At 55.8% G+C, this 17512-nt stretch overlaps 1 protein-coding gene across 2 annotated transcripts; it reads left to right on the top strand.

The window, feature by feature from the left end:
- Positions 1–2321: 2321 nt before the first annotated feature.
- On the top strand, positions 2322–14944 carry KLHDC8A (kelch domain containing 8A). 2 transcript variants are annotated; one of them, XM_060644270.3, is made up of 6 exons: positions 2322–8032; positions 8751–9353; positions 12111–12275; positions 12527–12742; positions 13352–13453; positions 13904–14944. In XM_060644270.3, the coding sequence occupies exons 2-6, from the start codon at positions 8978–8980 to the stop codon at positions 14095–14097; spliced, it is 1053 nt and encodes a 350-aa protein (XP_060500253.1). In that variant the 5' UTR covers positions 2322–8032; positions 8751–8977; the 3' UTR covers positions 14098–14944. The 2 variants fall into 2 exon arrangements, with proteins under 2 accessions (XP_060500253.1, XP_060500254.1); XM_060644271.3 differs by lacking the exon at positions 2322–8032 and adding an exon at positions 8040–8392.
- The last annotated feature ends 2568 nt before the right edge of the window (positions 14945–17512 follow it).

The following is a 17512-nucleotide window of genomic DNA, read 5'->3' as shown; positions in this document are numbered from 1 at the left end:
GCACAGAGAACACAGGTCACCACACCAGATGGCAACCTCACTGTTGTGGCAGATTGCCGGGCTCCCGGGAGAGGTGGGGGTTAAAGCAGAGCACTGGAGGCTGTCTGTTTCACAGTCCCCACCCCTCTTCTTTAACATGCCTCCGCCCGGCCCCTTCTCCAGAACCTCTGGGGAGGAGGGCCTGTGTGCGTGCACGTGCTGTGCCCATGCATGTACGTGTGTGCACGCGCGTGTGTTTGTGATGTGAAGCAACAGGGAAGAAGGGGAAGGGGTGAGGAGAGACCGTGCCAGAGTGAAAGCCACTCTGTACCTCCGTAGAGGCCCCAGCCACGGTGGACGGGCCCCTCTTCCCAGCTGGAGGGTGAACTGGACCCTGCCTCTCTGGCACCCATCAAGGGGCTCTTGGAGGTGAGCAGAAGCATGGTGTGGAGAATGAGGCCTCTCTGTTTCATTTATATATTTTTATTAAAAAAATTTTTTTTAACATTTATTTATTTTTGAGAGACAGAGCATGAGCGGCGGAGGGGCTGAGAGAGAGGGAGACACAGAATCCAAAGCAGGCTCCCGGCTCTGAGCTGTCAGCACAGAGCCTGATGCGGGCCTCGAACCCACAAACCGCAAGTTCATGACCTGAGCCGAAGTCCGACGCTTAACCAACGGAGCCACCCAGGCGCCCCCGCTCTGTTGTAGAAGCTGCCCCTGGGCCTGGCCAGAAGGGAGAGGCCGAAGGGGGCAGGGCCTCTGAGGGTGACTGTTCTCACCTCCTGGCTCTCTAGTGTCATCTCACAGCAATCCAGCCTGTGGGCCCCCCACCGCCCCTTCCCAGCCCCATGAAGGGGCCAGAGCCTTGGATCCCATCAGGCTCAGACAAAATGGGGCTAACAGGCAGAGAAAGAAGGAGAGGCAGGCCCTGAGAAACCCTCCTCCCAAAGTAAGTGGTAATAACCAAATAGAAGCCAGTAATGTTCCTTAGCAGGTGAGCAGCCTCCATCTGGAAATAAGGGGAGCCTCTAAGGAGTGGCCCTTTTCTCTCCTGGATGGAAATGGGACAACCACCTCACAGCCCAAGCTTTTGTCCTCCAGATAAGATAGTTTTGCCCCTGGGAGGCCTGGGGGGACTCAGTCGGTTAAGCTTCTGACTCTTGATTTAGGCTCTGGTCATGATCCCCAGCGTGCTTCGAGAGAGACCGAGCCCCCCCTCAGGCTCTGTGCTGATAGTTTGGAGCCTGCTTGGGATTCTCTCTCTCCCTCTCTCTCTCTCTCTCTCTGCTCCTCCCCTGCCCTCTCCCCTCCTCGCTCTCAAAATAAATAAATGAAGGTTTTTTTTAAAAAAAAGATAGTTTTGCCAGGATGAGGGACCCCAGCAGGAAGTAAGCAGGAGAGCTTACTTCTGGTTACTTCTGCCCCTTACTTCTGCCCCTCTGTTGTCAGAAGGCTGCGATCTATGGGACTGGGGGGAGTGGCTGGCCTTGCTCACTCAGAGCCTGTCAGCAGGACAGCCAGCCCCCCTTACTGCGCCCCTCCTGCGCACACGCGTGTGCCCTTCATGACAGGCAGGCTGGCCCATCTGCCAATCAATTTTCCTTGCTGATTTCCTAGCCGAAGCAGCGGGGCTGGTGTGTAAATCATTCAGAGCCCTCTCTCAGCTCTGCCAGGACATGGAGCTCCTTTTAATTAAGAAGAATGGAGGATGTTGCTGGCTCTGGAAATGGCGATATTAACTTACTAATGGGCATTTAAGGAGCCGTGTTTGAGTGGCTGCTGCCTTCCCAGCCTGCACCCTCTGCCCCTCTGCAGAGTCGCCCAGGCCCCCACAAAGGCTGTGCTGTCCTCTGCATTAGAAGGGTCAGGGTATAAGCACCGCCCTCGCCCTCCCACCACCTACCTTGGCCCCAGGGATCAGCCAGGCTCCCGCCTGGTGACCTGGGACAAAAGGGCACATTTTCGCATTTATTTAAAAAACATTTTTTTATGTGTATTTATTTATTTTTGAGAGAGAGACAGCATGAGCAGGGGAGGGACAGAGAGAGGGAGACACGGAATCTGAAGCAGGCTCTGGGCTCCGATTCAGAGCCCGATGCGGGGCTCGAACCCATGAACCAGGAGATCATGACCTGAGCCGAAGTCAGACGTTTAACCGACTGAGCCACCCAGGTGCCCCCATCTATCTATCTATCTATCTATCTATCTATTTTTAAGATATCTTTTTTTTTTAATTTTTTTTTTAACGTTTATTTATTTTTGAGACAGAGAGAGACAGAGCATGAACGGGGGAGGGTCAGAGAGAGAGGGAGACACAGAATCTGAAACAGGCTCCAGGCTCTGAGTTGCCAGCACAGAGCCCGATGCGGGGCTCGAACTCACGGACCGCGAGATCATGACCTGAGTCGAAGTCGGCCGCTTAACCGACTGAGCCACCCAGGCGCCCCATCTATCTATCTATTTTTAAAGTTCATTTATTTTGAGAGAGAGAAAGAGAGAGAGTGTGTGAGTGCTCATGAGTGGGGGAGGGGCAGAGAGCGAGGGACAGAGAGAATCCCAAGCAGGCCCCGTACAACCAGCCCCAACGTGGGGCTTGAACTCATGAGCCATGAGATCATGACCTGAGCCAAAAGCAGGAGCGGAAGGCTTAACCGACTGAGCCACCCAGGCACCCCTCATTTTTGCATTTAGAGGAAAGGCCAGAAGCAGGACGACTTGAACCCTTGAGTCCTCTGCCTCTTGTCCTGGCAGCCTGTGGGAAGGCCACAGGCTCCCCAGAACTGTCAGGACCCAGCAGGAAACATGGGTAGGCCTCCAGTGGGTGCCCAGTGCCCACAAGGAGCCAGCCCGTCGGCAAAAGCTGCAGCTGTTGCAAATGAGAAGCCGAGCCAAGCAAGGGCCCTCACTAAGTCCCGTCTGATGACTGAACTTGGGGTAGCTGGCGGTGCCCGTGAGCGCCGATGGAGCCAGACCCCTGCGTGTGTGCCACTCAGAAGAATGTGAGGATGTCCATTCTGGGGCCTGCTGCTTTGTCACCATGGCTAAGTGACTCTTCCTGTAGGACTTCACACCCCGGATACCCCTCGGAGTAAAGAACACCCAGCTGGGAGACACCTCAAGCCGGCTGTGCTCTTCCTCTCTCTCCCTTCTAATTCTACAGACTGGTCCGGAGGTGCACGGCCCAGTTGGGGCAAAATGTGGCTGGAACAGAAGTCTCCTGGCTCTTGGTCCCGTGTCTTACCTATTTCCAGTATCTCCCAGGGCAGGTGACGCCACGGCCACTCCTCCCACCTCATGCCGCTCTTTTCATTTTCTGAGGCTCTTGGGCCTCTGAAGTTCTTCCCTCTTTATAACCCAGATCCTCAGGCTTTATTCCAAGTCCCATTTCCTCTTATGACCTCCTCAGTCAGCACAGGGCAGGGGCCGAGGTCTTTCAGAGAAGGTCTCGCTTGCTCCTGTCCTTCTCATCTCTATGCATGAAACAGCAGAGGAGGGGGCAGCTTCCTGACTCTTCTAAATCATGCAGCTCCTGAGTCTGAAAACCAAGATGATCCCTTCCCCCCATCCCACCATCACATACCCGAGCCGCACTTTCCATCAGATGCACCCCTTAACTGATACCCACTGAGTCCCTCTGGGCCCCACTCCCCGCCCCCCACTCTGCCCTGGGGGAGGAGGGAGCGGGGCTGGTGGCTGAAGGAAGGTGGCTGATTCCGCCGCCGCCCATCTAGTCAAGGCTGCAGGGTCAGGAGGAGGCCATTCCTCAGGACCCCAGACTGCCAACCCCACGGGTGGCAGTGCCACGTGAACAGATGCCGATTATGGTTCTGACTGCCGGCACCTGTGTCACATCATCTCCAGCCGAGTCCTCTGGAGCCCTAAATCCTTCTTCTGGGCTGCTGTTGGGACGGGGCGGGAGGATGCCCCAGGGAGGCTTTTCGGTGTGGGGGAGGAATTTACCCCTCCCTCGGTCTACAGGCGGCCTCAGTTCTGATTGGATGAGCCATCGTCACTTCCACCCCCTAAACACAGCCAGGCTTCTGGTGAGGGATGGATGAGAAGGTGATTCTCTGCAGGAAGGGCGACAGCTGTTCTCCAGATCAGAATGCAATTTAGTTAGTAGGAGAGATTTCCGTGCGCTCAGAGGGTAGAAATCCTGTCCGAGACGTAGGCCCCGACACAGTGGGGCACAGGAGCGTGGGGCCCGGTGAGATGCCTGCTGTGTGAAATGGGCACCTGCTGTCTGGGCTCACCGGTCTGGATACGCAGAAAGTCAGGGTGCAGGAACTTGTCGTCACACAGGGAGGAAAGAAGTTACTCGTTATAGACTACTACCTCCTACATGCCCAGCATCTACACCAGGCATCTCTTTCCGCCCGTAACTCTAGAAAGCAGATTTTCTTATTCCCCTTTTCCCAGATGAGGAACTGAGAGTCAGGGGTATAAGTGACTTCTTCGCGGTCACACAGCTAGAGGGGCCCGAGGCAGGATTCAGACCCAGTCTGCCTGATGCCAGAGTCCACACACTTTCCCCTACCCCATGCCCTGTGAGGCACTGCAGACAAAGAACTAAGGAGAGAAGGTGATCCCGGCCTCCAGGAGCTCAAGATGCATCTTTCCAGCCCTCACGATACCCTGCAGAGGGCGTCCAGGTGCCCCCCCCCCCCACAAGAAGGTAAACTGTATTTCCGAGGAGGGAGAAGGAGCTGTTCTAGCTTCTAATAACTAAACAGCTCCCCTCTCCTGTCTCCCCAAAATGTACCCTGCACCTGGGATTCCCCCAGTCCCTTGTGGCCCTACCTACCTCCTCCATCCACGCCGGGACTCTGCTAGTTAACGGGGACGAAATTGTCCCTACCTACCCTCAGCTTCCCCACGAGCTACCCCAAGGTGGTGACGGCGGGCCCCTGCTGAATACCTAATAAACCCAGTCGCTACCGAGTCAAACTGTGCATTGTATTCTGTATAAAAGAGACTGTACTAGATCCTAGGTGCAACTTTAGAAAAAAAAAATACTGAGCGACTCTTTCTGGAGCTGAGCACCCCTTCAACAAGTCTGACGCAGCAATATCACATAAGAAAGAAAGACTCCACAGTACCAAAGGCTTTATCATTGGAGGCTTTCATCAACTTTCCTTCCCCCACTTCTCTCCCCTCCCCGTGCCACCTTGTGACCAAGGCAAAGAGTCAAAGCCTTTTTAAGAGAGAAGAGAAACCCAGGCCTGATGCGATTGCAAGGTCTCAGAGCAAGAGGGATTTGGGTTTGACGTGAGGAAGAACACCCCGACAGGGAAATGGCCACCCGGTGGAACGGGGTGGTGAGGAATCAAAGGGGTCACCGGACTCCCCGCCTCTGCTCGGTGCCCCTTCAGGCCCCAGCTGGGTGCACTCTGCCCAGGCATGGAAAACCGCCCGTGACTCAGGGAATCTTAAGTGGCGGTTGCTAGGTTACAAGTTTCCTCAATGTGCACTCAATGTAAGGATTAAAGGATGTCACCTGGCTGGGAGGAAGAGCCATGGGGGAAGGAGTTGGGGAGATGGAGAGAAGCCAGGACTTCCAGAACAAGCAATCAGGCCATGACCTGAAAGGCATCCTATTCTCAGTACTTTTCCAAGGGTCTGAGTCCCTAGATCCCGCGGTCCTAATGGAGGGCGGTGCTTGCAGAACATGAGCATTAGGCTGGAAGGGGGCCTATTCTGGGATTGGGTTCCAGTCCTTCCCCAGTTATGCTGCCCAGCACACAATATGGCAATGGGCAGAGCCGTTGCCGGAACCCTTTGGGGGCCTGGGCTCCTTCCCTCAGTGTAATTGGACAAGAAGCCGGAAGCCAGGTGACAGTTGAAAAGCTTGGTGTCCTTAGGAATACACAATTCTTTCATTTGCGATTTAACGGTGTTAAAGTGGAAGAGGGTTAAGATTCGGAATTCACAAGCTAGACCCTGGTGTCGGCCCTCGGACGGTCGTAAGTCCGTTACTTCACCTCACTAAGTCTCAGCTGCCTCACCTTTAAAAAGTGGAAACCGATACCTGCCCCCGTCATCTTTCCCAGGGTTGTTTTAAGATTACGAGAAAATGGATGTGTGAGGACTTAGGTTCGTTCGAGGAGTTCTGCAAACACAACATCATATGGAACTGTGTATAACTGCTTAGTAAGCTGCCCCAGCTGGGGTGGGTGGGGACTCCAGGAGCCTTGCCCCATTGCTTTGGTAAAAGGCTCAGTAGACAAAAGAAGCTGAAGACGGGTCCCCCACGAGACCCTTTGAGGAAGACCTATGGCTTTCAGTCTTCCTACTCACCCTGTGCTGGTCTTCTGAACACAGTTCAAGTTGGGGGTCGAGGATCTGTTCCCTATTCCTCTGGGCGGATTGGGATCCTTGGGAAGAAAGAGAAACGGTTGGCGTTTCCTGTAAAACTTCATTAATTCAGACCACATTCTTTTGGAATTTATGAGTTCTTACTGAATAGAGAAAACAGAACACAACCTTCCTCTGAAGGTTCTAGAGGTGCTTACTTTGTAAGCACAGAGAATTCAAACAAATAAAAAAAGCAGTTCAATTTCTAAGCCAAGAACACAAGATATTAAGATGAGTTGTGGCTTCTGTTTCTCACAGGAAGTCATTTCTAAACAAGGGGCAAAAGTTTGTATTTGTTCCGTTTCCCTTTTTCTGCATTTTGTTGATAATAGTTGCTGGCCATGGTGTTAATAGCGATTTACCAAGCCCTTGCTAATGTGTCAGAAACTGAACTGTTTCACAAACAGTATCTCATTTAATCCTCACAAAAATCTACCAGGAGCCATCCATAGCATGAAACACTACTCAGAAATTAAAAGGAATGACCTACTGACGCATGCAACAACCTGGATGAAGCTCCACAGAATTATGTTGGGGGCGGAGGTGGGGTTCCTAGTCAATCCCAAAAGGTTACATACTTTATGATTCTATTTATCTAACTAATCCATTCTTGAAAAGACAAAATGAGGGAAATGGAGAACAGGGTAGTAGTTGCCAGGGGTTGGAGAACAAAAGGTGGGAGGGAAGCAGGTGTGGGTGTACAAACGCAACACAAAGAATCCTTGTCTTGTGGTGAAAATGTTCTGTACCTTCACTAATCAATTTCCATATCCTCGGTGTGATATTACTGTACTATAAGTTTTGCAAAATGTTACCTTCGAGGGAAACTGGGTAAATGGTGCTATTTCTTCCCCCTGCATGTAAATCTACAATTTATCTCCAAATAAAAAGAGATAAATTCAAATAATATAAGGAAATTGGGGCTCAGGGTGGTAAAACAATTTCAGAGCCAGAATTCAAACTCAGGTGTCAGACTGCCAAACCTGAGCGTTTGGAGACTTGACTCTATTCAAGGGAACCAAGAAGAAGGAGGACCCCATCGGCCTGGAAGTCCATTAGACCAGGGGACCCACGGGTGTCATGGGCTGATGTGTTACCGGGGGTCTACTGTCCTGAAAAGGCTGAGAATGTGGCTTGGAGAAACTATTTGGTAAGCCCTGTGGGTTGGTGCTGAGTGCCAACATTGAACAACCGGGTTTCCCCTTCCCAAGGTGTGTGAAAAAGGGATGAGAGTGTGTGTGTGGGGGGGGGGGGGGTCCCCCTATGTGTTTGTCTATGTGGGTGTCTCCAGTTAGGTATCCACATGTCTGTACCTTTGTCAGTTACTCCGTGAATATGTCAGTTTCCGGGTGAGAGAGGGTAGGGTGATGTGCAAGTTCTGCCTACGTGTGTGCAGGTCGGTGTATACGTTATGTTTGGGTGCACCCGGGGCAGGTTTCCCCGGGTCACACCCACATGACTTGTTTCTATGAGGTTAAACCATTTGATAATACCTCCCCCAAAGCAAAGCTGACTGTTGAGCCAGCCTGTCACGAACTGGGTCTGTGTACTGTAGATAAACCGGGTAATTGGACTCTCCGCCTCTTCATCCAAAACAAACACTCACAGACCGCCCACCCCCACGCTGGAAGGAGTCTGGTTCCTGTCATCTGGGTACTTGGCTCCAGTGCCCCGCCTCTCTGACCCTGTAGACAAGGTGAGCGTCTCCCCGAGGGGCCCTTCCCCTCCCCCGCGGGCGGACGCTGCCAGCGCTTATGTAAAGAGGTCACGGCCTGCTGCGCCGCCGCCGCCGGGCGCACGCGGCTTCCTGCACAGGTGTGGCGGCTGCGGGCGGGGATGTGCGTGGAGCAGCCTGGCGGGCCTCCTCCTCCCGGGCGGCTCCGCTTCTCCTTCGCGCTGCTCGTTCCTTCTCCTCGTCTGCATGTGTGACAGCGGTATGCGGGCTGGGGAAGGACAGCGCGCCCTGTCCCCAGCTCCCCGCAGCCGTGGGGGGGCTCCCCGCTCCCGGGTGATGCGCTGTCTGCGCCCCGCCGCCGCGCTCCTCGGGCCTGGCTGTGTAAGTGGCGCGGGGGCGTGGGCGGGAGGGCGCGGGCAGGGGAGCAGGGGCGGGGGGAGAGAGGCGGCGGCGCCCGGAGGTGTTAACTCCTTGTTCCGCCGGGAGGCTGCCGGGCGCCGCGAGCCCCGGAAAGCCCCCGCCCGCCGTGCGCCCCGCGGGTGTCCGAGCCGCCGGCCGGGAGGGGCGGGGGACACCGCGCTGCGGGGCGCGATGCCGCCGCGGGGTGGCGCCCTCGGCCGCCTTCCCTTTGAAGTTGGCCAGGACCTGGGAGCCGGGAGCCAGCCCGCCCCGCCGGCGGTGCGAGGAGGCGAGGGCGCGGGGCCCCGACCGCCCTTGATTCGCCCCATCCCTCCCGCAGGGCCAGGCGCGGACGCCGCCGGACCGCGCAGTCTGGAGGGACTGTGAAGCGCTGGCCGGCGTCGGGGCCTTTGCCCCGGGGTCGGGCGGGAGCCGGCGGACGGGAGCCAGATGGAGGCGGCGAGAGGGGGCGCGGAGTAGCGGGCGGCCCCCCGGGCTCGCACCTCCCGCGGCGCCGTGGCGCTCCGCGGGCACTGGGGCGCGGCGGGCGGGGCCCCCGGGGCTGCCATGGAGGTGCCTAACGTCAAGGACTTCCAGTGGAAGCGCCTGGCGCCGCTGCCCAGCCGCCGGGTCTACTGCTCCCTGCTGGAGACCGGGGGGCAGGTCTATGCCATCGGGGGATGTGACGACAACGGCATCCCCATGGACTGCTTTGAGGTCTACTCCCCCGAGGCCGACCAGTGGACCGCCCTGCCCCCCCTGCCCACGGCCCGGGCCGGGGTGGCCGTCACCGCCCTGGGGAAGCGGATCATGGTGATCGGGGGTGTGGGCACCAATCAGCTGCCCCTGAAGGTCGTGGAGATGTACAACATCGATGAGGGCAAGTGGAAGAAGAGGAGCGTGCTGCGTGAGGCCGCCATGGGCATTTCTGTCACGGCCAAAGGCGAGTGGGGCCAGGGCTGAGGGAGGGAAGAGAGAAGGGCGTGGGGGACCACGGGGAGAGGGATGGGAACTAACACTGAGTTGGGGGCCCGCTGTCACAATCCCGATCCCATTTGATCCCTACAATAGACACGGAAACTAGAGACCCACAGGCCTTATTTTACAGATGGGAAAACAGACTCAGTAGGTGAAGTGTCTAGTAATTTCATGTGATGCCAGAACTCCACTCCACCAACCTCCTGCCAACAAGCTGGGCAGGCCTGGCCAGAGAGGAGAGCTGGAGACTTAGTGCAGGGCCTCCACAGACCCCTTCATTCAGCAGAATGAGGAGCCTCCCACCCATAGCACCTCATCCCCTGAGATCTGCCTTCGAGGGACACCACTTCCAGACACATATTTGGGGTCCTGGGGGTGTTCACTGCATCCCTGTACCATCACTAGGCCCCTCTGGTGGGGCTTTGAGGCCTGATTGCAGGGCCTTTCCCACTACCCTCAACCTCCCCTTCTGCCTCCGAGTCTCAGAGATACTAGTGAATGGAGACTAGAATGTTCCTGAGGGTTGTGCTCCTACAGCACCTTGCCCAGGTTCACAGTTCTCAAGGGGTGCATGCAGGGACCACGAGGTTACTGGATCTTCATTTCACTTTCCCAAAACCCCTCATTCTTTCTCCTTGGGCCTGGTACAGCCCAGAGCATAGAGCAGGGTTCAAAAGTTCTTTGGCTGAAACACACAGGGTTTTATGGGAAATGGTCCAACAGGAATTAGAAGACCCCAAGTGCAACTCAGACAGACAGCCTTGGTGGGATGCAACCTTCCCTCCCTCTCTTGCAAAACCATCCCATTTGCCTGTGGGGTCTACTGTAGATCAGGCCAGGATTTCTGGAGGGTCTGCTGTGTCCCTGGCACATTTCCAGGTCCCAGGGAGGAAGGAAAGAGGCAGAAGGTCTGGCCCCTACTTTCAGAAGTCGGAGTCTGATCAATGAAGGTGATCAGTGAGAAACTCTAAGCCTGAATCCCTCAGGGTAGTGGCCAGTGAGGCCTCCACAGGCCATCAGTAAGGATAAGAGCCGGAGGGCCCATGGAGAAAAAGAGGGAAAGGGTATTCCTTTGTTCCCAGGCTTCAGTAGATGGTGCTGAAAGACAGAACTAACGTTTATTGAATCCTTACCACGGGTGCTTTATATATTTTAGCCCCTTTGATCTTCAAAAACCTATCTGATGAGATAAGTGCTATTATTATCCTCATTTTAAAGAGAAGCAACGTGGGGCCCAAAGAGGTTAAATAATTTGCCCAAGGTCACACAGCTGGTGAGTAATGATGGAGTCTGTGCTCTTAACTGTGGCATTGAATGGGTTCAGGAGTTAGTATAATAAGCTTTCACATGCCTGTGTGGCAGACACGGAAGCAGAGGCTGGGGTCACAGATGACCAAATTCTCTATTTGGAAGAAACCGACAAGGATTATTTCCATAACGCATGGTGAACAGGATGAGCAGCTACCTTGGGCGGTACTGAGCCGGTGCTCTCAGCCCCGCTTTGCAGTTCAGGGACACCCAGGCAAACCTGAAGGGATGATTAAGAGCTGGCACAGGAGCAGTGGTGTGGCGGGAGTGAGGGCTGTCGGCTGGGGCTGGACGTGTGTTTCAGGTGACACAGGGATGGGAGAGGCGGAGCTTGTGTAAGGGAAGTCCTTCTAATATTAGCAGGCCAGTCTCCTGGCCGCAGGCTAAGGTTAGGATTTTTTTTCTTCCTTGTTCAATAAGATTGGAAATAGTACTCAGTAGAAGGAAATAGTAGTCTCCATGCAATTCCCTTACAGAATCAAGGTCTCCTAGAGCTGGAAGCAGTGAGGACCAGCTACTGGGAGATAGAATCCCGGGCAGGGGTGGTTCCCCGGGAAGAAGAGTGGCTTGTGGGCTGGGGGAGGAGGGGAAGCTGTGTCTCTGATAGGCTGCAGGAGGCACTGAGGTGAGGCCCAGGGAAACGCGGGTGCCTCGCTCATCCTCTCTGATGCCCTGTGGCAGGGGTGTGCCTTGAAAGGCTACCTGCAACCAAGAGCAATAGAAAAAGGGAGAGAACTCACTTCTCCTCTCAGAGTGCCCAGCTTACTGCCCTGGCAGGGTTCCTTAAAGGGGCCGCTTTTCTCTCCTCCAAAGCCTCACCCTCATTCACCCCTAACCCTATCCCATCTAGCTCAGGATGTCTTCTGGAGCCCACAAGCCTCCTCATGTGTGAAGGAGGATGGCATTCCCCCATGGGGAAGAATCAGCAGCAGTCCAGGGTCCCACAGGGCCAGCGACAGCAGGGCTGACCTCATTTCCAAAGGCTCCTGCTGGGTCTGGAGAGTTCCAAGCAGGGAGTGCCTAAGGAACAGGCCACTATTGGAGGACATCAGAGGATTACCCCTCCTCTTCGGCATCCCCTCTGGCTGCCCAGGAGGGAGGAGTGTAGAGGGGACAAAACCTGCAAAGGGTTGTCCAGGCCTCGACTCCACTGCAGTCTACCCTGTGAGAGGCTCCACCACGGGCTGGACATCGAGGCGTTCAGGCCTGACATGGCTTCAGGCTCAACCATGGCAGAGACTCTCCATGGTTCCGTCAACCTCACCCCGGCACAGCAGCGGTTGGGAACCTGGCCTGGCCTCCGTGCTGGTGTGCGAGGGGTTGATGGGGCCTGGCCTGGTAGGTCATTACTGATGGGCCTGTCTCACAGTGTGCGTGAGCTGAGCCAGGGATTGTGTGTGGCCTTTCTCCTTAGATTACCGAGTGTATGCGGCAGGCGGGATGGGCCTGGACCTCCGTCCGCACAACCACCTCCAACACTATGACATGCTCAAGGACATGTGGGTGTCACTAGCACCCATGCCCACCCCGAGATATGCTGCCACCTCCTTCCTCCGAGGCTCCAAGATCTATGTGCTAGGTAAGGACAGGTTATCTGTCCCACATCTATCCCTCCTTCTCTCCCTTGGGTCAGTTTCCACAGGAAGCGGTCCGTGTCTGTGTGCTGAGCATCTCCTTGCGGGTAATCACCGATGCCTTACCCCGCAGGGAGCTCCCTGTGTGGTTGGGTAAACGTGGAAAGGGGAAACCCAGCCCCCTGCCCTCAGGGATTTACTCTGGCCCAACCCCCCTCCCCTCTCCCCACCCTCCCAACCCTGGTCTGGCCTCCAGGGGGACGACAGTCCAAGTATGCAGTCAACGCCTTTGAGGTTTTTGACATCGAGACTCGCTCCTGGACCAAGTTCCCCAACATTCCCTGTAAGCGGGCCTTCTCCAGCTTTGTGACCCTGGATGACCGCTTGTACAGCCTGGGAGGCCTGAGGCAGGGGCGGCTCTACCGGCAGCCCAAGTTCCTCCGGACGATGGACGTGTTCGACATGGAACAAGGTGAGCAGGGCACCAGCCTCTAGCCGCCCACCCCCCTCTGGCTGAGTCCCCATCCCATGCGCCCGCCCAGGCCGCTGATCCAGGGGGGTGAGCCTTTCAGGGGTCCGAACAGCCCTCTCCACTCAGGCCTCCTCTTGGGATCGCATTCTCTCCTCTGGACAGGGCTATTCTGGGTTAGCTGGTTATTTTTATCAAAGCCTTTCCCATTTTCTCTTCTTACGACATTCAGGCAGGGCCCGGTGAGGGAGGGCTTTTCCGGCTTTTTACCGATGCAGACACAGAAGGATCCCGACTCCCACGCTCACTGCCTCTAGTTAACCTCCTCTCCAGCTCAGAGACCTTGAGAACAGAGGTTAGAACAAGGTGATTGATTGTAGGGGATTATGGTTCCTTGGACTGTAGCAAGCCTGGGAGAGGGTGTAGAGGCCCCGGAGTGCATCATTTCAAACAGCAGGAGGCGTAGTTTATGCCCTGAGCACAAAGCGTAGATGGGGTGGACGCCCACCTAGGATGTGAGCTCTGGGGACTCAGTGTGTACTTGGTGGGGGAGGTCACCGCCAAGCGTCTCACTCTCTCTAAATTTATCCTGCCGTGATCCACGGCCCGCAGGGGGATGGCTGAAGATGGAACGCTCGTTCTTCCTCAGGAAGCGGCGGGCAGACTTTGTGGCCGGCGCTCTGAGTGGACGGGTCATAGTGGCCGGAGGGCTTGGTAAGGATGGGGCTTCCAGGCTGTTACCTGACACCGTGCCCGAGCAGGAGAAGGCACCGGCTGCTTGCGCACGGCCTGCCTACCGCGTTCCCCCAAATCATTCAAAAACCCCTCTTCCCAGCTGGGCTTCACAAACCCATGGGGGCGGATTTTTAGTAAAAGGCAAAAGAGAGGCAGCAGTGACTAGAAACTTCTGGTAAAAGCAGAGGGTGGGGAAGGAAAGCCTTCCTCTCGAGGAGACAGAAGGACGGAGAGAAGGCAGGAGGGGCAAAGTGGCTGTCGGACAAGAGCGAGGGCTCAGGGTAGGAAAGGAGCGTTTCTGCAGCCCAGGAACTAAAGTCCCTTGGCTTCTGCTTGTGGATTCCGGGGGGGGGGGGGGGGGGGGCGCTGCGGAGCATGGACTGGGGGGCTGGACTTCTTCGTAAGGTCCGGTTCCCTTGGCGCTTTCAGGGAACCAGCCCACTGTCCTGGAGACGGCAGAGGCGCTCCACCCCGGGAGGAACAAGTGGGAGGCCCTCCCCACCATGCCCACGCCCCGCTGCGCCTGCTCCAGCATTGTCGTCAAGAACTGCCTCCTGGCTGTGGGGGGCGTCAACCAGGGTCTGAGCGACGCGGTGGAAGCCCTGTGTGTCTCTGACTCCTAGCTCTCAGCACAGCGCCTGTGCCCCGGACCGGATCAGCCCAGTCTCCACAAGAGGAATGGTCTCGTCAAAGCAGTGTGGGCGACTTCCCAGGATGCCAGCTCCTGTCAGCAGCTAGTGGGGTCAGGCCCCGGGGTTCTGAGGGACCTCCCTCCGCCTCCAAACCCTACCCGTCCCAGGAAACCATGCAAAGTCCCAGGGACTCAGCCAGTCTCCAGCTGGAGGCCAGCTGAACTCTGAGGAGAGTCCCCCCCTTACTGCTCAGGCAGAGAAAGACACAGGAGTCCTGGCTACCTCCCCTTCCTGTGAGTTCCACCTCCCCCCGTGTCCAGGGTAGGGGGTGGGCAGGGCCGAAGACAGCTGCTATCACTGTCCTCTCCCCAGCTCTGAACTAGTTTGAGGGTCTCTCGGGATGGAAAACGGAGAAGGTTCGCAAAGAGTCCCAAACCCCTCGCTTCTCCCTTGGTCTACATCCCTTCCCCATTTGGTGGTCAGCCGTGGGCCTGCCCTAGCCCTCGTCCCCTCAGCAAGAATTGGCCTTGGAGTCAGGTTCACGGGGACTGGTCCAGGTCAGTAGCCTCGGCCAGGAAGGACCCGTGCCTCTCGGGTCCTCGAGGGTAACGTGACGATGGGGAAGCAGCAGACGCCCAGCCCAGGCTCTGCTTCCCGCTCCTCCCCTCGCTCACTTTCTCCTTCCGCCACCCTCCCCTCGCCCTTTTGTCACCCGTGGCCCCAGCTCATTTCTGGGCAAAACCTTCTCATGTACACTGTGGCATCCAAATCCACGAAGGATGGATTAACTGCACTCTGGTTAACAGCAGCAGCACAACAATTAAAATCTATATTCCTATTCTCTCGGGTACCTGGTGCAGGGGTGGGGTGGGTGGGTGTCTTGATGGGTAGAGGGGACCCCATGAAATAGTCCCTCTGACTGTCTCAGACTAAATAGGGCCCCAGGCGACCCGCTGTTGTGGGTTCCGCCTCCAAAGCACCTCCTGCCCGGTCACCTCACTCCCAGTACAGGGCAGTCCTCCTCAGTGCCTAGACTCCTCTGTGTTAGGAAAGGCTGACCTCTTCGTGCCTGGCCTCAATTCACTCAGCCGAAGTTCACTTCTGTCTTGCCTGAAGTTGGACGGGGATCGCTCACTGACTTGCCGTGAAGGACGTGCCCCCTCCTGGCTCGTAGAGCGCCTCTTTTTGATTTCCGGTTATTTTGAAAAGCTGTGCCAGCACGGGGACTACAAAGGAAAACCTGCCCCCCCCCCCCTCCAAGGGCTGTGGGAGAGTCAGCACTTCCTGTGTGATGGTGTCATTCATTCTTACGAGGCAGGAACAGAGGGAGCCTCCTGGAGGAAGTGACTCTGCCCCTGGGTCTTCGAGGGACGGGGGTGTTTGTCCCTTCCTCAGGCCCCAAGGGTGCTGCCCCCTGCTGGCCCAGCCTTGCCTTCCCACCCCGGCTAGAGGCATCCTGTGGCGGGGGGGGGGGGGGGGGGGGGGGTTCCTGGTGAGCGGACTGGGAGGAGGGGTGTCTTCTTATTGCTTCTGGAACCCCGTACTTCAGTTCTGTTAGCTGCTGAAGTAACTTAGAAGATCCTGGAGGAACCACAGATCCTGTGAGGGATGGAACGGCATGTTAGGGAAGCCACTCCAAAGTCCAGCCCTGGTCTGGTCTTCCCCTTCCACGTTACTTCGCCATCCCCTTCCATTCTCCCTGAGAAGAGGGGTCCCTCCCCACTTTCCAAGAGGAAACCAAAGCCCCGTGTGTGTGTGTGTGTGTGTGTGTGTGTGTGTGTGTGTGTTGGGGGAGGGGGCTTTCCAACCACACAAAATGGTACCAGATCTGTGGATGGGACTGAAGTATTTTTAAATGGTTGGAACCTCAGGGGTACAGCCAGTCTGAAAAAAGTTCTTCCCATTATGAGAATGGGGGACTAGCCACTAGAATCTATGAGGGCCGCTAACAGGTGGAGCTGGTATCTGCTGAGGACTTATGTCTTGGAGGTCCATTTCGGGGTGCTTCACCGAGCGGGGGAAATAGGGAATGTCAGTGGTAAACCCCTTGGTCTGCACCTCATGGTGCCATGGAGGCAGCTCAGGATCTGTGGTGAGATGGCCTGACTCCAGGCCTCCCTCCTCCTCTCCTGCCATAGGCTTTCCTATCACCATCCCTCCCTGGAAAGATCCCTCCCCTCCTCTCGTCTTCATTTCCCAATCTGTATAACAAGAGCGATGATGATGCCATCTCACAAGTACTCCAATCCTTAGATCAACTTTATGAGGTAAGCAGTTTCCCATTTTGCAGATGAGAAAACTAAGGCCCGAAGAGGTTATGTAACTTGTCAAAGGTCACAAGCTAGTAAGCGACTGAGCCATGTCTGATTTCAAAACTTGTGACCACAGCACTGCTTCGCCTCAAATGAACTAGCATACAGGGAAGGCGAGGAAATCAGCCGTGCCGCACCATGTAAGGGGTTCCACGTGCCAAACCTGGAAATATGGAGACTCTTTTCCCAAGGAAGGAATCTGAGGATTAACAAGGAAAGAGTAGAAAGGGCTCCCTAATAAGAAATAAAAATGGGGGGGGGGGGCGCCTGGGTGGCGCAGTCGGTTAAGCGTCCGACTTCAGCCAGGTCACGATCTCGCGGTCTGTGAGTTCGAGCCCCGCGTCAGGCTCTGGGCTGATGGCTCGGAGCCTGGAGCCTGTTTCCGATTCTGTGTCTCCCTCTCTCTCTGCCCCTCCCCCGTTCATGCTCTGTCTCTCTCTGTCCCAAAAATAAATTTAAAAAAACGTTGAAAAAAAAAAAAAGAAATAAACATAGGGGTGCCTGAGTGGCTCAGTGGGTTAAGCAGTGGACTCTTAATTTTTTTTAGGGGCGCCTGGGTGGCTCAGTCGGTTAAGCGTCCGACTTCAGCTCAGGTCACGATCTCGCAGTCCATGAGTTCGAGCCCCGTGTCGGGCTCTGGGCTGATGGCTCAGAGCCTGGAGCCTGCTTCCGATTCTGTGTCTCCCTCTCTCTCTGCCCCTCCCCCGTTCATGCTCTGTCTCTCTCTCTGTCTCAAAAATAAATAAACGTTAAAAAAAATTTAAAAAAAAATTTTTTTTAATGTTTATTTTTGAGAGAGAGAGAGAGAACACATATGTGCGCACATGGAGGAGGGGCAGAGAGAGAGGGAGACCCAGAATCTGAAGCAGGTTCCAGGCTCTGAGCTGTCAGCACAGAACCTGACGCGGGGCTCGAACTCATGAACCGCCCGATCACGACCCGAGCCAGAGTCGACCGCCTAACCCGCTGAGCCACCCAGGCGCCCCTAAGTGGTGGACTCTTGATTTTGTCTCGCTGTGCAGAGCTTGCTTCGGATCCTCTGTCGCCCTGTTTCTGGCCGTCTCCTGTGCTCGCTGTCTCAGAAATAAACGTTA

This window comes from Panthera onca, chromosome F1 (assembly GCF_046562875.1).
Source record: "Panthera onca isolate mPanOnc1 chromosome F1, mPanOnc1 haplotype 2, whole genome shotgun sequence".
Taxonomy (NCBI): Eukaryota; Metazoa; Chordata; class Mammalia; order Carnivora; family Felidae; genus Panthera; species Panthera onca.
Note: the sequence above shows the minus strand (reverse complement) of the source record. Positions and strands in the feature narration are given on the sequence as shown.

Bases quoted from the DNA above. Each gene is read 5' to 3' on its own strand.
- KLHDC8A (XM_060644270.3), top strand. From the start codon at position 8,978: ATGGAGGTGCCTAACGTCAAGGACTTCCAGTGGAAGCGCCTGGCGCCG. The intron at 9,354-12,110 runs GCGAGTGGGGCC...CTTTCTCCTTAG, and splicing joins CATTTCTGTCACGGCCAAAG to ATTACCGAGTGTATGCGGCA. The intron at 12,276-12,526 runs GTAAGGACAGGT...TCTGGCCTCCAG, and splicing joins CTCCAAGATCTATGTGCTAG to GGGGACGACAGTCCAAGTAT.